Consider the following 24,222-nt stretch of genomic DNA (forward strand, 5'->3'; position numbering starts at 1 on the left):
AGGAGGGCCTGGGCCATCGGGCCGAGGGAGACCATCTGGGAAATGTGGTGTATGTTACGTCAAATACACAGCAATAGGGCCCTACTTGGGGGTGAAGTTTAAGTAAAACAGTGTTTAGATGGTGAAGTTATAATTACAGCCAATCTTTGAAACAGAATTAAGGTTCCATCTCGGCTCTGAAACCTGTTTGCTTAATTAAACCTGAATTGAAGTCACCATTCTGGGGGGAAGTAGGTTTCTTTCCTTTTTCCCATCTCCCCCCAGTCTACAGTTCTAGTGATACTGTGAAGGCTATACCTAAAAAGTCATTCTTTAAAACCACATATATCTATGCCTACTTACTGGTAAACTCTATATGCAATAAATATTTCACAAAATAAGACTGAAAGACATATTCTCAATAATCACGTCCTATCAGATCTTATAAAGCAGAAGAGGAGACATGCAGGGGCACTGTCTAGCTCAGCTTCAGCCCTGGATGAGGAAGACTTCTGTCATCATCATCAGGGGAGCTGCACTGCCAACTGCATTGAGCCTTTAGCTTGAAGTAGGAAGTCTGGCCTTTGGGAATTAGCAGTGTTGCAGAGATTACATGGGGTGGGTTAAAATCTGCACAGCCCACTTGCCCTGGGTGATGGATGAGAAGGCTCTTGGTGGGACTAGCAAGGATCCTTAACATCACCTTCTATGTTCACATTATATTTTTTATGTCATTATTGGACAGGGTGCATTAATGTGTGAGTCTTCTGTCCACGAAAAACGTGCATGTCCCCTGGCAAAGAGAACATTCCTGCCCTTGCTCTAACCTGTGCCTTAGTTGCAGGTATTCGTCAAGGAAACATCTCCTGGCACCACACTCTAAACATAACTGCTGTTATCTGCAGTGGAGTGGCTGAGAAAATTTTAGGGTCCTGGCTTGCTGCATCTGAAGCTAAGGCTATTAGCAGTGTGCCTGTGCCACAGGTCAAGTGTGCTGCCCTGTGCAATGCAGCTGATGGAAGTGAAGTCATCTCAGTCTGTCAGGATGATGAGGAAATTAGTCCTGGCTGGTTTTACATACAACTTTACAAAGTCCCCAGCTGTAAGAGCTGCTTTCATATGAAATCTGAGAGAGTCTGTAGAAATTATTTTTCCTGTAAGGGGAAATAAATTCTAATACTTTTACCCAGTCCTCTTGTGCAAAATTTGAGGGGAAAGATGGAACACAGAAATTTTTACACTGTCTCCAGTGCAATGTCTCCTCATGCCTGCATCAGCTATTTAATTTTCTTAGGTTATAAACTGAAGGACCTATCTGAGGAAAACATGGGACAAAATAACTAGTGGATGTAAATTGGCATGGCTTCATTTAGGTCAACACAAATGCAGTGAAATACGCCCAGCCCAGATTGCCCTGGAGGTCTCTAATGCAGAACAGCAGCAACAACATTTCTCCCATAGTAACAGGTGCTGTTTCCTTCCCCCATCACATATACAGAGAGATGAATAATGTAATAACCGTCAGGAACATCTGTTCGTTACTTATGCAAGTCAATCATACATTGTGCTTTAGGGTGTAAAGTGATCTCTGCAGAAAATCCATCCCTACGGGCACTACAATCACAGAGTAAGATGTTTTATGGCTGATTTATTTTTTAAATCCAATGAAGCTTAAGTATTAACTACTCATTTCTTAGGAAGGAATAGGAAACCAGCTATCTATCAGAAATAACTCATGGATGGCAAAGGAAGAGAGATTTGTAGAGTTTTAAATATATCATTTAAATATACATTATGATTTGCAGAGACATATTCAATGGAGTTGTTCAGCCTAGAGAGGAGGAGACTCTGGGGAGACCTTATTGTAACTTTTCAGTTCTTAGTAGGGGCCTATAAGAAAGATGGGGCGAGATTTTTCAGCAGGGACTGTTGTGACAGGGCCAGGGGTGATGGTTTTAAACTGAAAGAGAGGAGGTTAGGCTGGATGTGAGGAAAAAGGTTTTTACAGTGAGGATGGTAAAACACTGGCACAGGTTGCCCAGAGAGGTGGTGGCTGCCCCATCCCTGGACACATTCAAGGTCAGGCTGGATGCAGCTTGGGCAACCGGATCTAGTTGGAGATGTCTCTGCTCATTGCAGGGGGGTTGGATTAGATGGCCTTTTAAGGTCCCTTCCGACCCAAACTGTTCTATGATTCTATGATATTTAGATAGTGCAAAGAAATGTATGAAATTTGAGCTTTGTTAATAGGGAGAGTTAGGTAGCTCTGCAGAGCAATTCAGAAGATGCAGGCAGGACAGTAAACATGGATGTGCCAAGAGCCAGTCAATGAGAAACACCAGGAGCAAGGAGTTAAATACAGGATTTGTTTTCTGATTATGGTCTTGTGTCAGTTCATGGAGAAATCAAGAGTTACAGAGCAGCTTAAGGAACCCACTAGCTGACTAGTTCATTACTGATTCTCTCACTTGCTTTCTGGGTGACTTTAGAGGAAAAAAAATCACCATTTCATGCTTCAATTTTCCTGTGCACGATAAAAGGATATTAGCATTTCACATTCCCTTCAAAGTGGTCAGAAACAGAGATTAGACACCCTACACTGAACAAGAAGAGCTGTTATTGTTTGATATGTCTTGAAATGAGTGTGGCAAAACATGTCTCTGATATTGTTGGCCTTTAGATTCAGTATTAAAAAGCACCCCGATCAATATGTCTTGCCTGCAAATGCTACTTGCAAAACCAGGTAAATCTGAATAATTGAGAGGAAAGCAGATTGGCAGAGTGAAGCAGTCCTTGCTCAACCAGCACATTTCTGTACATTATTCTTGGCTCTGGCTCCAGCTATTTTCAACAGCACTAAACATTCATTAGATTAAATCAAATGAACCACATTCTTTAAAAATAGCCAGGGCCTTGTCATGCCAGTTGGAAAAAACAACAACTTTCTTGGGTACTAAACCAGATCAAATAAATTGAAAATAATTTAAAAGAAAATCAAAAAAATAAAATGAAAAAATAAAAGAAATAAATAAGTAAGAGTCATATTCCCTCCCAGTGCAAGGGAGCACAACTCCAAAGAGAGGTTTTTGGCTCCTCACTTCAGCACAGTGGTAGGTAAAAAAAGAACATTCTCAACTAGCTAAAACAAACAAATTAAGAAGAAATATAGACAGTCCAGCACAAACTCCATGCTGAACTGTGATGTAGGCATATATTCACCAAATGTTAGAATATATCTTTCCTGATCCCTCTGCTGTAAACGTCAGCACGGGATGGGTATATGGAAACAAACAACATCCTGGCCCACCAACTCTACTGTAGAGCCTTAAAAGCCATAGCCAGACCTCTTTGCTCTGCTGAGATGGACCTCACCATTATGCTGTGCAACCCATCTCCTCCAAACATCAGAATTCCCCTACCAACACTAGCCTAACCTTTCTTTCCTAATCTACAACCCATCTTTTATATTTCTCTCCATCCTAGAAAGAAGGAAGAGCCTACAAAAAAAAACAAAAACAACCAACCAACCAAACAAAAAAAAACAAAAAAACAAAAAAACAAGTTACTTGGAGACTTACCCCCAGAAGTTTCTTAAAAAGATCATCACATAAACAGCACGAGTTAGACGGATGTAGAGCAGACTGCAGAATAAGAAACATAAACTCGCTTTCATGTGGTTCAGTCTGTCTCAAGGGAACTTAGAGTTGCCCCCAAAATATTCATGTAGGTATAATCTGCAAGAGTTTCATTCACTCTTGGGAGCAGAACAGACCTGTGGAACACATGTGCCCCTTTAACCTCCAGCCTAATTTTGCCTCTCAGATATATTAGAACAGATTCCTACATTGTCTATACCCTCTGGTTTCCTGAGCACAGGACCATATACATATACAGCTGCTTCTTAAGCAGTAACCATTTTCTGACAGTGAGTTGCTTAAGAAAACAGAAGCTAGCACAGTCTTACCCTGCTGCCATCCTCCAAGGTCTCAATGTAAGTTCACCTGCCCTGGGCTGGCTATACTGCTTCAGCAAGAGTGGACTTGTCTGACTGGCCAGCAGTACCACCAGATGAGTTACACTCGAGGCTGCAGCAAAGAGCCTGATCTCACAAACCAGTTAAACGTGAGCGATCCAGTAAGTGAAGCTACGTGCCACGTTATGTTAGTAGTGTACATAGCTGCAGAGCAATGCTGCATGGTGGACGCATCCTGAATAAGCTGGTCAGAATAAAAACCCAACCCTTCAGCAGAAAAAAAGTGAAATAAAACTTTAAAGCAGGTTTTGTGTTAATTTCCTGAAGCACTTATCTCCATTAGAGCAGAGACATATCTTTGGTAGTTCCTGCAATACCCAGTGATGGGAGACACAAAGCATTAAAGCGCTGCCTTTTGGACATGTTCTGGCTCCTGTCTTACTGTGTTGGGCCTCAGCAGAGTCTATCTCAGCCCATCATGGTCTGCTTTCCAAGACAAACAGGAGCCTCACCCGCTTGTGCATGACAAAGGTGAGTTGTTGTTTTAGCAACTACAGACTAATAGTATAACAAAAGTATTCCTGACTTGCCGGTCTCAACTTCCCTGAGGCTCTTCTATTTAGAAGGTAGAAACCACAGCTAATTTTCTCTCTAAATGGCATTTCTTCTCCCTTAGAGTAAGTTGTTACCTGTTTTGGTTGCGTTTTTTTTGTTTGGTTTGTTTTGGTTGTTTTTTGGTGTTTGGTGTTTTATTTTTCTTGTTTGGTTGTGGGTTTGAGCATTTTCTTTTTGTGTGGGGTTTTTTGTTGTGGTGTTGGTTGGTTGGTTGTTTTTTTTTTTAAAGGAAGAGTATTCAGACTATTTTCCTGAGATGTTCTGCAGAAGGCGCAAGCTCTGTTCATCACCTACTCCTTACCTAGTATCCAACACAATTATGATTCAAGGCAAATTAAAACTAAAATTACAAAAGCAGCACACATCATTTGTGAGTTAGAGGGAAAATTTCCTCTGTTTGGCCAGTCTACAGGAATTGGACTGGAATTAAAATAAAATTCAATGTCAATATTATAAAAGCTTTTCTTTATTTGGGCCAAAATTATTGCATTAACTGCATTTTCCACTTCCCTTTTTTTAATAGGGTAAAAATGCAGAGAAGTTCTTACCAGGCAATATTCAAGATGGCAAAGCTTTCTGATTTACAATACCAGATTTAAGACAGCATAAAAGAATCTGTAAAGCTGTTACTGAAACTTAACGGTGAGTATAAATAACAAGGAAACACAAAACAGGCAGCCTTAGTGCAGAGAACTAAAAAAAAAAAAAAACCAAACTATTTGTTAGCTAGCGGAATAAGTGGCTAGAAAACAACCCCTCTGCTTTCATCAGTGTGGAGCACCTCTGCCTGCTTTCATTCTTTGGTGCCATGCACTAGCAATAATGGCATTATTAGGATGCTAGCTCTCTGCCAGACAGGATGTCTGCTGATGTCCAGTACAGAAATGCTGCTCCTGGGAACATCAGTGAGCAATTGCTAGTCTAGACCAAGTACTCTAGAAATCCCCCTTCTGCTGGATACCATCAGACATTGCCAAAAGATGGACTTCTACACAATTGCATTTCCAGCCCTCACAGACAGAAAACCCTGTTGTCTTTCTGTGAGAGGGATGAGTACATGATGTCATGGAGTATTTTTTAACTCCTATGTTCAGCCAATCTCTTGGTATGTAACAGCTCCACATTATATGATAGTTCCATGAGCACTTTGAATTGTCAAGAGCCAACAGCCTTGCCAAAACCCTTTGCTGCCTGTCTGTCTCTCCCAGGTGCCTGCTCCTTTCTGCTGCTTCCCCTGTGCTAACAGAAATGTTTGTGCAGCCTTACAGCGAATCTGATCTGCAAACTGATCCAGGTTAAAATTAACCTAGGGTGGAAAAAAAGTTCATTTTATCCCAGATGGGTTCTGTGATCTGCCTTCGTTCTCCTGTCATTGCTGTTCAGATTTTACTGCAAAAGCCTCAAAGTGCATGACATATGTGTCACCTGTACTGTTGTACTATCTCCTGATTTCAGTGATCCTACTCTCTATGGTAGATCCTGGCTGCTTGGGTAGGCAGAGAACACATATCTGACGCTCAAAGGCATTCAGCCTCCCTTTAATGAGACAAAATGGGCACTTCCATCTATCCAACTATCTTTTGTTCAGCAGAGAGAAGCCCCAGGCCCCAGTGCTGCTGAGATCAGGCCCGTCTCTGCTGTGCCTGCATGTCCTGTAGCATGTTTTATGATGGCAATCAGCAAGCTGACGGGGAGTGGAATGTGGATTTTTGCATCTTTACGTGAAGACACATCTTCAAAATAAGGAAAGGCTGTAGCAGATTGAACACTGCAGTATATATGTATATAGCTTCCAGGTGAAGACTATGTACAAAGCAGTTCTCCTGTGGAATAGCACTGTGTATGCATAGCACAACTACAGCAGATTTGTCTGAACAGATGTGCAATGGCCATGAAGACTACTGGGTGTAAAGCCTGAACTACCTTCCCCTGCCATCCATGCACAAAACTTTCTTTTACTAAGCTTTTTCATGGTTTTGAATGGCCTTCATTTGCATCAAGAGCACCCTGAGTGCTTCACACTGCATGAAACTTAATCTGACTTTTGCAGTCAGTGGAAGGAAAAATGTTTTTATTTCAATGAGTAAGAGTCCTGCAGAGTTAATTCTTCAATGTTTTTCTGAAGAATGCCATTTGGCTTTTAAGGCCAGAATCCGTTCTGTGATGCCTAAATGAAATTCCCATAGATTTCCAAGGAAACTGGGTATATATTCCTTGGCAAAATGCAGCTATTAACTTAAAAATCTGAAGAAATATGAAATCTACAGAGAAAATAAAGAGCTGGGTGAAGTCTGGAAGGAGTAAAACTGAAATGTATGCAGACCTAAAAATACTTACTTAAAGTGTATCTTGAGTTGAAAGATTTCAGTGTTCCTCCCTAATCTAGAAAATAGAAAAATGTCCTTGAAATATGAACACTGTGTGCTCCTTTTAAACTTATAATCCCTTTGGTTTACAAAAGCAATGGGCAATAAAAATTATAGTTTAGAATCAGGCAGTTTAATATTACTGGTGAGAATTGTGGAACCTTAGGTTCACTTCATAAAAACAGGAGTCATCAACACACGTGAGCTGTAAATTGTCTTGCTTAAGATAAGAAGACAAGGCTGCTCTATCACATGAAGTGTTGGAGAGTCCATTACTATTGTTTCTGTTGGGAGGCGCACCTTTAGAGAGACTGGAGGTCATCCCAACCTTTCCTGCAACATGCAAACGATTATCTCTTGCTATTTTTACATAGTGGAAAATTCAATTTATATTTTGCAAACTCTAGAAAGGAAAAAAGTACTTATTTCATTGCATCACAATTCTGCAGAATCAATAATTATTTAGTGCATTTATGCAGAATACATGATACATATGTAGAACAGCACCTTTTAATAAATGCTCAGGATATCCAAAGGCAAGATTGGTTTAACCTCCATTAACCTGTTCTGAACTGTGAGAGACTTATTTAAACAGATTTAAGGAAAATATAGTCAAGTATGGACCCTGCCTTAAAAACCCCACCCACCCAACCAACCAAAAAAAAACTTCAAAAAATACAATTCTGGAGTTAAAGGCAACATTTGTAAGAAGAGATAATATATTTTGTGAGACCAGTTAATAGGAACAGAAAAAGTACATTGGCATTTATGTAAATAATCTCCTGCTATAGCCTTCTAGACCATCATGTGACAATAACATTAACTCTACTTTTTATAATTTGGGATTAATCTGAACTAAGTAAAGTTTACATTGGTTAAGGCTCTTTTGCAAAATGCGTAACCTGGGAATAACTGCTTTGACAAAATGCTTGCGTAAATAACAGGAAAATCAGGCTTCTTGTGTCAGGATCGATATATCAAATCTGGGCAGTGTGCTGAAGCAAATATACATAAACATGATTTCAATTACTTGAAATACATTATTTAATACACATGTGCTTTGTACTGCAGTTTGCATATCTCCGGCTCAGACTGGTCAGGGAAATGGGATTTTTAGCAGAGCTAGTTCACTTCAAAACATACTCATAAAATATTTGTTCAAGATTAGCAACGGAAGGACCAGCCCAGCAGTGAACAGGCCTTTCAGGATGCAAATACTGCATATAGGATTAGTCCCTTTAACTGTCTGGAATCTGAAAGAGTGAAGAGGCAACATTTTGGGGAAGCTGAAACCATCAAGTACTTGTGTTACTGCAGTTCTTGCAAGTACTAATTATAGGGTCAACCTTTGTCAGGATGCTATTAAAATGTACATCCACAAATTGACATAAAGTTAGAAGGGATTTCAGGTATGAACCCAGAATTAGCAGTTTATTTTTCCTTCATGCTTAAACTTTAAGCATTTCAGGGAAAATGATCAGGCAGTAAGTTGCAGTGTATTGAGCAAAGTAGAAAACCACGAGGAACATAACAATGAATGGTGGCTCACTGAAGCTAGTTATACAGCAAAAAAGCCTAGGCAAACAACCCAGATCCTACTCTTCCCCCCATAGTCCCAGATGGATTACAGTCTGACATCCATCTGTGAAGCTGCTAAATTTAGACTGGCCCCAGAGGAAACACAAGACACAAGCTATCCACATGCTCCTAATTGCTCTTTCAGGATGACCTTCCTGTTAGCTTGATGGGCCGAGCACTACAGAACAACTCCCCCCTTCCCACCATACTACATGTATTTCAAGACACACAACTAAATACAGAGGAAATAGATTTTACTCAAAGAGCTATTTTTATACCCTTCCTCCAGGCTGCTTCTTTCTCACTGGTGGGGCAGAGGCTTGGAAATGTTATAGTTCAGGTCAGGGCTAGTACAAAACCTCATCCTACAAACTGAACTCTACTCTACCTGTTGCTCTGGTGTCTGCAATGCACTGGGGGACCACAGCTCCAAGGAGGAGAAGAAACAGAAAGCATCTGTAAGGTTCCTGTGCACTTAATAAAAAGAAACAGGCATCACATTCAGACCATTCACCCATTCATTTATTCAGTAGAACTGCCTTTGGCCTTTGTGACGTCCCAACAGTTGGGACATCAATATCTGAACAATAAAAAATAAAGACTCCTTTTCCAGCATGTCTTTGAAGACAAGCTGGGAGAAAAGACCAGTGCAGTCTTGTTTGTCCAGGTGTGCACAGCTGAAGTGCTCTCAGACTGTCCTCTCTCAGAATGGGCCAGGAGAGGGCTGTGGCCACCCACCCATCATCTAAGCATCTAGGTCCTGGCAGCAGGGACTGGCTGGGACCTCCCCTTCACCTGTGAGTGAGCTGCAGCCAAGGAGGGAGGTTCTTTCTTCTCTGCAGGATAGGGAAAGGGGTGCTCTGGGGCTTCTCAACACCTGCACTGAGGGGTACAACTCCATCCAATTGCACAAAGCGCTGAATATCTGGGGCTTAACCTGGTCCTGGAGAGCAAGGGCTGGCCCTAGCAAAGAGGTCTGGAAAGCCAGGAGGGCATAGAGAATTCATGACCTTGGTCTTCCACAGAAGCTGTGGGAGGAAGTGAGGTGCTGAGATCAATGCAAAGTGACTCAGTGTTACATTATTTTTTTTCCTGTGGGGAAGCATGAAAATGCCTTCTAACAATGACTTTACAAGCAAACTTCAGCAGGACATGAGAGTCTCAGAGAAACATCAAAGAGTTGGGAGAATGCATGGCTATGTCTCAGTGACTGGACTCGCCTTCTCTGCCTCATCTTAAAATGCTTAGCCACATCGGCCTGAGTGTTGCTCTCAACACCTCAGATAGACAGAAATAAAACAAGTCAAAAGAGGAAACAGGTCCAGAGAGCCCACAAGAAAAAGCCTTTTTAGAGCTGTGATCCGTCTTCTGCAGCCCTCAGTGTCACTGCTGAATTTCCCCCCAAGTTTCCAAGCCAGACCTAGTGCTGAACCCTTTGTTATCCTTGATGAGCTCAGTTGGCCACAGCATTTTAAATCCCTCCCCACCCTGCCCCCCCTCCCCTTTTTTTTTCTTTCTTTTTTTTCGGTGAAAAGAACAGCACAGACATCATACAGTGAAATTTGGGGTTAAGCTCACAGGGGAGTAGGTTGAGGAAGTTTTACCCCCTGTCAGAAGGGAAAGCAAAGGCAAAGTAAACAAGAAAATGTGCAGGCTTTCTCTCTTTTAAACAAAGGCTCATGTGTTTAAAATAATAAAAATCCACTGTCCAAAAGCAAAGCAACTTCCCCCAAAATAGCTTTTCCTGTTTTATCAAAGCATTCATCAAAATTGTATTTCTACACAAAAATAAAGTTCCAGGTAGAGCACTGGAGGCCTTTTACTTTGATTAGATAACAAAGCAGCTGATGCAATGAGTATAATTGGCTTTACTGATATGTCCTAAACAAGTCCACATGCCTGAAACTAGCTTGGAATATCTAATGATGCCATACTGAAAATAAGAAAAGATAATGAGATAGAAATACCATGTCAGAGAAATACAGGTATTCACAAGCCATCAGAACATGGCTCCAGCAGCCTGCATACAATCTGTGTCCCATGACTTGTAGCTGCAGCAGCTTGCCATGGAAAAGAAGTATTTGCCATGCTTGGTCAGGCTGCCTAGCTCATCTAGTTCCTCTGGGGGTGCTTGGACTGACACTGCCTTTAGGGCTTGACTGTGCAAGGACTTGATTATAGTTTTGTCTTGATATACTGATATACCCAACAGGTATAATCTCTGGTACAGCTGCAATCATAGTGACATGAATACCCCTACACTGGTATGGCTCATCCTCTCAGGCTTGAATTGGCTCTCCTCTTAGAAACAACAAAATCAGATCTCATCACCCATATTGCCAAATGCTGCTAGATATTTTTTACTTTTTTATTATTTCGGAGATAGCAGAGTCCATGAGGAGATGCAAGTATGGACAGCACCACTTTAGGGGTATGAGTTTTTCTACAGGGCGACAATGAAGCAGGAGAAAACACAGAGGTCTGGGATCAAAATACTAGTAGGTACAGGAGGGAGGCATTGCCAGGTCTCTGTCACTGGGGCAGACATTGCCCAGGGAAGTTTTGATCCCCCATCCCTGGCAGTGTTCAAGGCCAGGTTGGAGGGGCTTTGAGCAACCTGATCTAGTGGAAGGTGTCCCTGCCCATGGCAGGGGGGCTGGAACTACATGATCTTTAAGGATCCTTCCAGCCCAAACCATTCTATGGCTCTATGATTCTATGATACAGTGGGGAGAAGCTGCAAAGCCCATGGAAATGAAGATAAAGAGCCACTGTTTGGTGAGAGACAGGAAGGAGACACAGCGGAGAAAAAAAACAAGGGAAAGGGTGACCTGATTGAAATAGCAAAGTGGTTTTGAGTTCTTTCATCTTTCTATTCCCATTCCTTTCACGGCTGCATAGAGCCACATTTGTATAATGAGGTAGAGCAGTAGTCCCAAGCTGGGCCCCAGCAGCCCTTCGTGCCAGCCCACAAAGAGCTGCCGTGTTACACCACACTGGTTAGCCAGCCTGTTTCCAGCTGCTCCATCATAGTTGAAAAGGTGTAGAACACAGCAAAACCTTTCCTGATGTGATTTTTCTGCATAAGCCACACCCTGAGCTTGTAACAAGGATGCCATGAGACGTTAAATGCTGGTAGGAGGGGTCCACATGATATGATCTCTCTTGAAAGGCAGTCTATACCATGAAATTTTGACTGTGAACACACTTGTTGGAATGGTGTTAGGAACAGAGGTGAGGGTTTGTTTTTTTTATTTAAATGCTTCGTATTTATATTGACAATGGAAGGCTGAACATCGTTTGCTTGACAGAAACCCCATGACCTGTTTATGTGCCAGTTGAATCGACTGTGTTACCTAATGAAATGTTTCCTTTAGTTCAGAGCCTTAAAAACATTTTAATCGACTGCTCTTAATTAAGACTTTCACAAATGAAACCAATTTCTCAGCCTCTAGGAGAACAACTGAAGGTTTACTGCAGTGCACTAAAACTTCTGAATTGTCCTCACACAGCTCCCCGCGGGACATCAGGAGTCATTGCCATCTAACATGTTTCACACCAGAGACTGTTTAAAACACAACAGAGAAAGTGCGTGAGCCAATGCAGATCACAATTTAATACTCAACAGGAACAAGGACACAATAAAAGCAGCCTAGACTCTTTTCCCCCACTAAAATACAAGATGTTCTTAAAAACAGGGATGTGGGAAGAAACAATTATGCTTTTCCCTACACAGATCACTCTTCTGAGATCAGGAACTGGAGGAAAGAGATTTCCAACCCCAACAAGAGCTAGACTAGCCTCACCAGCTTTGCACACTAGTCCATTAAATGATCTGCTTCTTCCGTCAAGGAGCAGTTACAAATCCACAGGTCTCTGCATGATCTCTTTTTCATCAATGCCACTCTGCTCACCAGACTTGTTAAATCCTTATTATTTTTCCTTCTTTCACAGCCCAGCCTGCCATCACACCTACCAGTCTCAGGCTCTCTCTGGCTGTAGGGTCAGGAAGACAGCCCCCTAAGAGTACAGGCTATCACCTGAGCAGCACCAAAACTCCTGGCCCTCCTGACCAGGTGCTCTTCCACCAGGGCCCATGTCATCCATCTAGGAAGCGCAGGCGAGATGCTCACCCCACTAACATACACCCTGTGAAACCTATGTTCCCTTTTCAATTGGAAAAGAACCAACTGCTTCTCAGTTTGCTCTGTTACAAGGACCCACCACTGCCACCAAAGCCCTGCTGTTAAGTGGCCATCTGCCTGCACAGCAAGATGTTTACACAGCATCTTAAAAAAATATATTCCTCCCCTCCTCCAGAGATATGTACAGACACAAGTATCCTGCAGGCAGGGTCTGGTCTGGGGCCCTGAACAGGATCCCTTTGCATAACATCAGTCCAAAACAAGTGCCATAAAAACCTATTCTGTTTTAACTCTCTTTTTCCTTTAGTGATGGAGGTTGCTTAAAATTACTGCAAGAACTACTCTCGGTTACTCTTTGAGTTACACTGTGACTTTGATGGTACAAGAAAAATGCTGGGTGAGGGCTCATAAGACAAGAATTTTAAGATCAAGATTTCATCTAAATGTTTTGTGGGCCAAATTCAAATTTGGAATCACTCAGTCAAAGCTAACAGGCTGACACCAGGGATATGTTTGTCACAGTGAGCTTAATGAATATTGGCTAACTCATTACGTTCCTTTCTATCCTTGTGGATTTCTCTTTGAAATTAATAACTGAATACCTCAGAGCTCAATTATAGGGTAAAAGAGAAGAATAAAAATCACAGCTTTCCTGTAATCAGCCATGTTGGATAGCTCAATCAGAGCTACATTCCTAGTGTCACAGGTCTGTCTTTTTTCTTCCTTGGAATGCTACTCAGAAAAAACCTCATCCCATAAGTTCTCAAGTACAGTAACAGAGACTGCAGATGAGTTTCTTTTACACAATCATCTGTAAATCGCTTGCAAAAGGTGAATCCCAGAAACCTTTTTTCAGAGGGTAACTGCAAACACTCTCAGGTCATCAGAAACCAATCAGGACCCAAGTGCAAGGTCCTACACCTAGCAATCCCAGGCACCGCTACAGGTTGGGCAGAGAAGAGATTCAGAGCAGCCCTGCTCAGAAGGACTTGGGGGTGTTGGTTGATGAGAAAATGAACATAAGCCAGCTTCAGTGTGCGCTCACAGCCCAGAAAGCCAGCCGTATCCTGGGCTGCATCAAAAGGAGCGTGACCAGCAGGTCGAAGGAGGTGATCCTGCCCCTCTGCTCTGCTCTTCTGAGACCTCACTTGGAGTATTGTGTGCAGTTCTGGTGCCCTCAACATATGAAGGACATGGAACTGTTGGAACAAGTCCAGAGGAGGGCCATGAGGATGATCAGGGGACTGGAGCACCTCCTGTATGAAGACAGGCTGAGGAAGTTGGGGCTGTTGAGCCTGGAGAAGAGAAGGCTGCGTGGAGACCTCATAGCAGCCTTCCAGTATCTGAAGGGGGCTATAAGGATGCTGGGGAGGGACTCTTCATTAGGGACTGTAGTGATAGGACAAGGGGTAACGGGTTCAAACTTAAACAGGGGAAGTTTAGATTGGATATAAGGAAGAAGTTCTTTACTGTAAGGGTGGTGAGGCACTGGAATGGGTTGCCCAAGGAAGTTGTGAATGCTCCATCCCTGGCAGTGTTCAAGGCTGGGTTGGACAGAGCCTTGGGTGATATGGTTTAGTGTGAGGTGTCCCTGCCCGTGGCAGGGGGGTTGGAACTAGATGATCTTAAGGTCCTTTCCAACCCTAACTACTCTATGATTCTGTGAAAGGAAGGACAGGCAGAACTATACTTGGGCTCTGAGCTGTAGCCAAGTCATGAAAAAATCCAGTGTGTATCCTCCAAAGGAACACAGCCAGCAGTCAGACAGAAGGCTGGGAGAGCAGTCCTTAAAGTCTCTGCACTTTTACTGTTTTCATCCTCAAGAGAAATCTGTAAAGATATTTCATTACAAAAGGTAGGAAGTGTTCTCTTTTCAGGTTTGTTCTCTTACATTCGCACCACATTTTTCCTTTTGCAAAATTTTGTGTTAATTCTTTACCTAATTTCAAATGAATAGAGTAAAAAAGTGAGGAAGTGGCAGAGCACAAGTTCAGTTGTGAAGTTTGGGTTTGCATTTCCAGTGGCTTTCAGTGAGGCTGTTTAAAAAGGATTTTTTTTTTTGTTTGATGAGGACTTGCACTGAGGCTCTACAAAATGCTCTGGTGATGCCACCAAATCTTTCAAGCCTTCATCTGTTCAGGTGTTGGCTACTATTAGCTTCTTTATTCTTTCATTTTAAGGATGGTAGATAGATCCTGTGAGCCACATCATTTAGATCTATAGTCCACCATAACTTATAATAGAACACAGTGATTTGTAATTTCCCACTAAGCAGATGCAACTATGTTTTAATACTTGTCAAAACCTCTGCATGTTTCTATCATAGATGGCAAACTCTGCTGTTAGAATTGTTAAGTTTTGTGAATAAATACTTTCTGTTTTAGAAATTACAGCGTTTGTAAAAGCAAAGAATTATGTCTCTTGGTAACTGCAAGCAAAATTAACCTGCTTTTCTGCAACTGTGTATGTATACTTGAAACAGACAGGGGACACTATTTGATGTTCTTATAAGATGACCCAGCCTTTGTTTTGGGTTGTAGAGAAAGGCCAGAAATTTTTCAAGGGTGGGATTCTAAGTCCAGCATGTGCCTAAGGCTACTGAAAGTATTAAAGGACACAAATATCAGTAGTCAGAAGCCATTTATCATGCTAATCCTTCCAGCATCTCATGATACCAGCAGGCTCTTCCAATGGCTACTGAATTTTCCCCTTTAAACTTACCACTCCTTTTTTTCCCAGCATCTGTTCATTCAGTTTAAACAATTTCCTGTTTTTCTAATAGGGGAGAACTGATTAGACACAGAACCTATTTGCTGAACTCTGGCCAAAATTGTGGATAGAGTGGTTATTTTTATTATTTCTAGCAGCACTTCTGGAGATCCCATTAATACTGAGGCTCCCTGATACAGCTTTGGTACGCGCAGGAAGAAAACTGAGGCTGGGTGGGAAGGAGACGTACGGAAGAAACATGAATACATGGCTGGAGCCAGCTGGCACCAGGCTGACTCTGCACCTGCTTTGAGATGATGGAACAAGAGCCAGCTCCAACCTGGAAGTAGTCACTGCGTGTTACATGAGATAACCTGCCCCACAGACAGGCACAGTGTGCTAGCGCAGATGCAGTGCTGTGCTGATGCAGCCTGGTGACTTCCAGGCATCAGTCGGCTGTGGTCCACCAGCCACAGCCTGGCACTGTGCCTGTCACACCATACCTGTGGTGCAGTTGAGCCCTGACGCTCATGCAGTTCTGCCAGAAGCAGAGTCCCCATGTCTCTTACCAGTTTGTATCCCCCTGCAGCACTGTCTCCAACCTCCTCAGCATTTCCTGCATCCCTTTCCACAGCCTACTCCTGTAATTTCCAGTTTTATTTCAATTGAGGAAAAGCTCTACAACCTAGCACACTGAAATGAAGTTTGAGTGGTGTCTCACAGCGTCCTTCAGAGAGGACACAGGTCCGACTGCAGGACCATGCACACAGCAGACACGTCTCTGGCTTCCTGTGAGTCATGCCAGGTAGTGATTACTGTTACGCAGACTAGGCTGATTTTCAGTTTTACCCAACCCTTCTGTTTATTCACAGATTTAATTTGCATGCAAGCAACTGCAGTGCTTCTCAAAAGACAGCTGAGGACCAGGACAGGCTCCTGTGGCAGCAGAAGCAGGGCAGGGCTCTGGCATGCAGCAGGGAGGAGACACAGCAGTGGGTCTAAGAAGTGCATGATGAGTTTGGAGTTTGCACCACAGACAGAGCTGATGGCCAGCACTGCCTTCGCCTCCTCCCTCTTGCAAAACAGGGCAAAGGGAAGCACCAAACCGAATGAGGCCTGCTGAGAGGGTCAAATCCAAGAGCAAAAGCTGAGCTCTCCTCCCCAAGTTTTAAATCAGATGGCTCTCTAAGGCAAACTCTTGACTGCAGACCCTGGCCCTACCACACTGCTCTGTCCTGGGGATGAGCCCCACTCCCAGCCTCCACAGTGGGAGTGCAGGCAAGGAGCAAGGATGGACTACAGCCCAGTTTCAGTGCTTTTTCTCAAAACAAAGAAAACCACCAAGCTTAACTTGCTCAAACAAGAATAGATTGAATTCTATTTCCCTTAATACAGAGGCAAAAATAATTTTAAAAGCCAGTTCATTTTGGGGGCTTGAAGTCGGGAGTGAGGTAACTGGAGCCTTTCCTCCCGAGACCTTACTTGCGTTGTGCATGGCCAAAAATGAGGGCACAACCAAAAGGAGACCTGCTCTGGATGCCCTGAACTGGCCTGGTTCTGGTCTATTAGTCTGAAGTGTCTCCTACGCCTGGTTGCGTGGATGCTATATACGGGACACACACTGCTCAGAACAGAACATCAACTGAATAGGCTACAGACACCAAAGAGACAAACAATATTTCACCACTCGTTGGGGGTGAAGCCCACGCTCTCAGGATAATAGCAGGGATATGTTTTGTTGCTAGTTGTAAAGGAGTCTTTCCCCATTGTACTGTGCCATTACACACAATGTCTCCAGTTCACATGTCAATAGTGTACCAGTACTCACTGGTGGCTTCTTTGCACTCCTTTGCAATAACAGACAGGCAACAGGGATATACTAAAAGACCATGCACTAGTGTGCATTGTGGCACTCATAAAATAGCATATCCACAATTTGGGGCGTATACAACATGACTTTCCCTCCCTGTAGATTTTTAGGCTCTGAAAACAGTCCCTTTGTTGTTTAAAGGTCTTATTTTTATCCAGAATCTCCAGACAATAATGACCACCACACAGCAAAAGACGCACATGTACAAACATTGATTCATGGAAATGGAGTTAGGCTAGCACTGTGCCCATTCACAGAGATCTGGTAACAAAACTCACTAATGACTAAACAGCTTTTTACCCACACTGACTGCAAGAGCAGCCCAAGCAGCTTTGCACTTACATGATACAAAAGGGGAAATCCAAAACGGTTTTAAACCCTCCAGACTGGGTCCTACCTTTTCCTGAAGGGAAGAAGCAATCCATCTCCACACTGCTGCGGGAATGGGAAATGCAGAGAGCACTGCTGGGGACCAGACCCTCCTGAGGCGGGCTCCTCTCCGTGGTCCGGACCAAACACCAGCCTGGCCGTTCGCTTGGCCTCTCCAGAAGCTCCACTGTCTGCCCCACCTGAATGCTGAGCTCACTGCTGTGGCCTGCGGTGAAGTCCTGAAGCACCACCGTTAGTTCACACCCTCCAGACAACTGCCCAGGTTTAACAGGGAAAAAAAAGAACATGAATAGAAGTTAGGGAGGGTAGGATGAAGGCAATCATCTTTGCATCATATTTACACTGGCAAAGACAGGATTTGTGTTCCTTAGAAGCCAAGTTAATCATTTCTTTTGTCAAAGTTCAACATGTTGTGGCACTGGTTTCCTTTACTTCTTATTGATTCTGCTGGGCTGAAGTGAGATATCAAAGCTACCCACCCAGTAATGTACTGAATGCTAGCTGCGGGTCAGTTTTCTAGCTGTGACTGCCCATCAGAAACCTTGCTTTTTTTTTATTGCTTTAGTTTCTGGGGTGACTTCTTAGACGGGCAATAGCCCAGGCTGCCTCTATGCTGTCCCTCGTGGCAGGACAAATCCCAGCTCACCCCTCTACAGCATGAGTTAGACTCATTCCCCCATGCTACCACAGTAGTGAGGGAACAGCTACACTTTAGTTTTTTCTTTTGCAAGGCAAGAAACATGCTCTCATCTTCACAAACTTGCTTTAGGGACCTCTTGGGAGACTAGAGAATCCTGAAGGGGCAGATCAGAAAAGCTTCTCTCTGATGGAAAGCAGAGGTGTAAATACATAAACGCAGAGTGACTGATTATGTGCTGACTCTCAGGATTTGTATCTAAGAATAAATGTATCATCTTACTTCCGTACTGAGCACTGGCAACCTGCTGCTTTTCTTCAGCCCACACCCGGCTCTGCCTCTTGATGAACAATTCTGGTCTCTGTTTAATCATAGCCTCTATATAACCAGAGACTAGATATATAAGCACTTCGGCATATAGCAGAACAAAACAGAAGCAGTGATTGCATAAGCAGCAGAGGTAACAAAGCTTAGTTTTTCACAGGCTTTGGATCTCAGAGTTGGATTCTTGGGTGTCTAAAAAGGTGTGAGCACAAATCTAAGTTTTTTCTGGTGTGTGTAACCTTTCTTAATGTTCCACTACAATGTGGATTTTTGGTGTCTGCCTGTCACTAGGGACCCTCCTTTCAGTATTTCTCCTGTATGTGCTGCCTGCTTCCCTGAAGCATGCAGGAATCTTTGAGGTTCTTATTCCAGTGTCAAGTTTGATAGATGTTATTTTACTGATGCAAAAGTTTTTAATATAAGAATAGTAAATAAGCTGCTTCAAAACAGTGTAATAGCATACATCTCATTTTCTTAGGATATGAGGCTAAACGCAAGCATATTATAAAATATTTTTAAAGGAACAACTTGTAAATCCAACTGAATTGGGAAAACTTTTGTAAGATGCCGAGTATCTCTGTGGAAACTGGGATTTATTTATCAGCTTGAATGGGGGAAACCTTGATGACAGCACTCTCATCTCCACAGACTTCACTCTTCAGCTGGTACAATCACAAAATCCCTCATCTGAGCCCAAACAGCCCTGAATGCCCACTCCTGTGGAAACAGCCTGCCTCCCCACTCAGTGGCATAGGGGTTTGTGTGTCCAGTGCAGGGGTGAAAGAAATTCCATTCACAGGGGTGACATTTACAATTACAGAAAGGGATCAGTGGACAAGGACTGGTTCTCACCTGTCCTGTGTCTCTGCCGTAGACGAAATGCTAGATTTGGGGAAGAAGAAGGAAATATTTCTCTGAAAGATTATTTGTAAATAAATAGAAAACACAAACAAAACAAACCATGGCAGCTGTTCCAGGTCATTCAGACAAAGTGCTGGCATTAATCCTGGCAGAAAGAGCTCAGTGCATTGATGAAAGTGCACAAGAGATCAGTTTATCACCTAGCTATGCAGTTTATCAGCAAACCCACCATTCATCACACTGACATACTCTCCCCATAACTGGAATACAAGCATTCACATGTATGCTAAGAATAAGTTATTGCTATAATATTTGCTGAGGGTTTTTTGCTGTGGACTGATTTGAGGAGTAGAAAATCTTTCTGATCCAATATGGTATCTGATTTACTGTGGTATGAGATATTTAAGACACAGGAATAAAACTGATTGCTTCTTGGTAAATATACTGACAAATCTTACCAAATGTAATGAATTTCCCCTAATTCTTCTTCTAGTCCATGCTAGGTAATATTTCTATCCACCACATTATGCTATATATATTTTCTCTGAAAATAATTATCTCTTGTTCTTTTAGGAGAAAACGTGAACAAATACCCTCTGTACCTACTCTCCCAGAGGTGTATTTCAAGCACCTACGTGTCCTGCACTCCAGTACCACTAGGTGTCCGTGTTTGCCATTACACAGCAAACTAATTTGCTATACAGAATTAACTCTCTTGCCTTCGAAGTGCTTAACCATATGCTAAAGTGAGACCGCATCTGGAATATTGTGTCCAGTTCTGGGCCCCTCAGTTCAAGAAGGACAGGGAGCTGCTGGAGAGAGTCCAGCGCAGGGCAACAAAGATGATTAAGGGAGTGGAGCATCTCCCTTATGAGGAAAGACTGAGGGAGCTGGGTCTCTATAGTTTGGAGAAGAGGAGACTGAGGGGTGACCTTATTAGTGTCTATAAATATATAAAGGGGGAGTGTCACGAGGATGGAGCCAGGCTCTACTCAGTGGCAAACAATGATAGGACAAGGGGTAATGGGTACAAACTGGAACACAAGAGGTTCCACTTAAACTTGAGAAGAAACTTCTTCTCAGTGAGGGTGACGGAACACTGGAACAGGCTGCCCAGGGAGGTTGTGGAGTCTCCTTCCCTGGAGACATTCAAAACCCGCCTGGACACATTCCTGTGTAACATTATCTAGGTGTTCCTGCTCCGGCAGGGGGATTGGACTAGATGATCTTTCGAGGTCCCTTCCAATCTCTAGCATACTGTGATACTGTGATAACCAAGTGTGATGTGCCGTGTGTGGGCATGAAGAAGCTTGTTCAGACAGGATTCCAAGACCCACCACCTCCAATGATATAGGCAGAGGATGTTCGGGAACATAAAAAGAAAAATAAAAGTCTTCAGATGGTTTGTGTTGATTTTTGAAAAATAATTGATTTTTATTGCGTAAGGAGGAAAGGTGAAAGAGCCCTGAAATATTCCACGAAAAAAGGCCTAGTGAAGGCAGCTTTTCAATTTCAAACTAACAAGGCACTTCCCAGGGAGCATCAGCCTAGGAACCCTGCTCCCTGCCTGCAGTGCTGCCCTCCTCACTGTGGGCTGAGGCGCAGCTGACCTCAAATTGGTTCATCACAGACCTTTGTCAATCCCCTCTCAAATAACTCAACATCTGTGGTACAAACAGATGCTTCGATTGGGGCAACATCTATAAGCGTTATCCCAGAGGAAGCAGGTGTGCTCCGTGACCCTCAGGTACCATCTATCCCTGAGCTCATATTTTCTCCGATTCATTGAAAATAGTGATTTAATATAATGAGAACTGGAAGCAATCATCCCCTCTAGGAACTGCTTGGCACCCAGTGTGATCAAACTCTTCCTCAGCAGGAGAGATGCGCACACACACTGGCTTTAGAAGCCTACCTTTGATGTGTGAGGGAGAGAGATAACCTCCCTCAGCTTCCTAGAAGCCACATGAATTTCTACCACCTGCTCCTCCAACATTCTCGGGATGGAAACATGGATCGGGGCTTCTCCAGGCTCCAACTTGCTGTTTGGAGGCAGTGCTAAAATCATGCATTTTCAGGGAAAGAACCCCTCTTTGGCAGGAGGAATTAAGCAGGTTCCCTTTTACAGGTGCAGGTAGTAGGTGCAAGCTGATAGCTCAGGTGGGGGGCCATAGATCATTTTTAGGTGCCAGCCACAAAGAACAGAAAAGGAGTTCTTTCCTTTTGCCCAAGAACTTCCAAGTATTTGCCATGCCTCTTCTGTGTCTTACGTATCACCACACCACAAAGAACATTTACTTAATAAATTAACCCACAGCAAAATAAACCCTCTAGAAAGGTATATAATACTAATACATATACAATTTGTAAGCCACTGAAGAATAATGCAAATACATCTGATTCCTGATGACAGAAATCCTTTCACCTATGAAGTGATCCCTCAAGCTATTAGTACTTCATTTGTTCTTAAAGAGTAATCCTCCAGTCTCAGAGAAGTGCATTATGCTTCTCTCTACATTGGAGCATGCAAATTGGAATACAGATGGGCTGCTGATTTCTCACACATATTGCATTTGATTTGGAAAGAGAAAGAAAATAGAGAATGCCCTTAAAGTTGAACTTCACAGGTAAATGGCTTCATGTTTTAACATGTAATGTTCACTTTTATTATTCCTGTGATAAAACCCACCATTAAAGCCACTGACTGGATACACTTAAAACCCAGACAACAGTCTAAGCTGTGTATGGCACAAGAAGATCATGGAGAGACATAAAAATAAAAGTAACAATGCAACATGCCTCTGCAGAGCACAAGGCATAACTGAAAGACCTGACACAGGGACAAGTCTAATGAATTACACAGCAAGCAACAGCCTTCAAATCAGGAACAAAAGGAAATAGAAGCAAATAGCAAAATGTAATGAGGAAGCAGGAAGGCCCCAAACAATCTGGGATGAATGTGCCATATGTCCTGAGGGAAGCTAGCAGGAGCTCCAGCCTGTCTCCACAGTGCCTGCCTTCAGCAAACCATCTCCCATCATCTGTGTTCACTTGTTCCTGGGCTAGAAAGCATCACTGTGCATTCAGTGTGTATGTGTTTTCATCAGGATGTTCTAAACGTATAAAATCTGAGCTAGAACGGAGCCCTGCCCTATGCCACCAGTGCAGGCAGGGACCCAACCGTGCAGCCATTGAAAACCCCTCTCTAACACAGGACATTGCTCACAAACCTCTGAGCATTGATCAGAGCAGTTCATGTCAGTTATGCCATGGACTCTGGTGCATGAGTTTTGTCATGACTTACATGAGCCTTTTTGCTTCTGGGAACACTCAACCGAGTGCCTGTCAGCTGTGGGAAGGTGAAGTGCAAGCAGCCAAAATGATCCCAGGCATGGTCACATCCTGCTGCACGGGCACCCAGGCTGCTCCAAGTGCAGGAGCCAGCTCAGCTCCAGGAACCAGCAGATACTGGTTAGTGCAGGATTACGATGAGATGTTCTTTCCTATATCACAGTATGCATGCATGGCCACTGCTGCATCGGTTTAGTTTTCAGCCAGAAAGCAGCAGCCAGAGGAAGCAAGGCTGAACACCAGAGGCATATTGATCATTATAGTGCAGATGAAAAACACCTATCAGGTCGCAGGCTGGCCTTCCTTTCCTCTAAAATAGATCTTCAGTAGTACTAAATCTACTCTAGTTGAAAGGAAAGGGGGAATGAATAGTTCTCTAACAGGGTGAGCAGGGATTTGGGTGATGGGTGTCTGAAGAAAGACTCCTCTGCCACTTCTTAAATGGGTAACTAAATGGTATATACTGCAAATCACAATGGCTTTCACAGTGGTTCTAAATCATAAACCCAAGATCTGAGAGGCAAAGAACGGATAATAGTGATACTGTGGTGGTTGTGTCAGCATAAGTGAATAAATGCCAGCTGCCCTGGCAAATGTAGCAGGCATTTCAATTTTCTGTTTTTACAAGGATGCAAAATATCAGTGTGCTTGGTCTTCCCTCCTGTGGCACAGCACCATAATTAAGGTTTTAGTCCTTTCATAATTAAGGTCTTAAGCCTGCTTCCAATTCCTGCTTCATTCTATTTTTCAATCATAAAATCATGTTCAGAAGCAGAACCAGCAGTGCACAGCATCCGCAGATGTAGGTAGAAACCAATATATTTCAGAAAGGTAAGAAGTTGTTTATTCTGCAGTACAAATCTCAAGACAACATATGATTTGCAGTCAAAGAATCAGCAATGGAAAATGAATCTATCAGGGTCAAAAGAACTTCTCAGTGTATTTAAGTATTTTGAAATACGCCAACACTGTTGTAGAAATCCACACTAGCTGCTTATTTACATATATTCATTAGGACACAGAGCTCTGCTAGTTTAAACAAAGCATTCTGTGTGGTGTGGCACTGTGTCCCTAATATAAATTGCTAGTTTTCTGTTGATCTTAGGCTTTCTGCCCATCTGGTTTTGGATGACAGCCAGTTTTGGACAGAAGCATTTAGTCACCATAAACAGCCTATTTCAAGTGGGTGAGAGAGGCAGCAGGAGCGAGAATGGGATTTGCATTCTTATCAAGATATTCAACAAAGTGAATAAAACTGCTTAGATGTTGATTTTTGTCTGTGCTGAAGTAGATCCAGGAGCTGTCACTCTAGCTGGGGGACAGGCATGAGAAATCTCATCTCCTGCAGAGTTCTTTCTGAAAATTCCTGTAATTTCGTAGAGATTTTGTTTTTACTGGGAGTTTTGAGAGAGGTATCAAATTCA

At 42.9% G+C, this 24,222-nt stretch overlaps 1 protein-coding gene across 13 annotated transcripts in view; it reads right to left on the reverse strand.

The window, feature by feature from the left end:
* Positions 1 to 24,222, reverse strand: part of KALRN (kalirin RhoGEF kinase) — a 520,424-nt gene that overhangs the window by 83,896 nt on the left and 412,306 nt on the right. For 12 of the 13 annotated variants that reach the window (XM_062607041.1, XM_062607047.1, XM_062607043.1 and 9 more), the window contains 2 exons: positions 19,439 to 19,468; positions 17,633 to 17,879 (listed from right to left, as the gene is read on the reverse strand). In XM_062607041.1, coding sequence (XP_062463025.1) covers positions 17,633 to 17,879; positions 19,439 to 19,468 — 277 coding nt within the window. The remainder of the gene's footprint in view (positions 1 to 17,632; positions 17,880 to 19,438; positions 19,469 to 24,222) is intronic. The other variant, XM_062607044.1, reaches the window with a different exon arrangement.

The sequence above is a fragment of the Pezoporus occidentalis genome, unplaced genomic scaffold, assembly GCF_034315485.1.
Source record: "Pezoporus occidentalis ecotype Australia unplaced genomic scaffold, CSIRO_AGI_Poc_V1 ctg12, whole genome shotgun sequence".
Taxonomy (NCBI): Eukaryota; Metazoa; Chordata; class Aves; order Psittaciformes; family Psittacidae; genus Pezoporus; species Pezoporus occidentalis.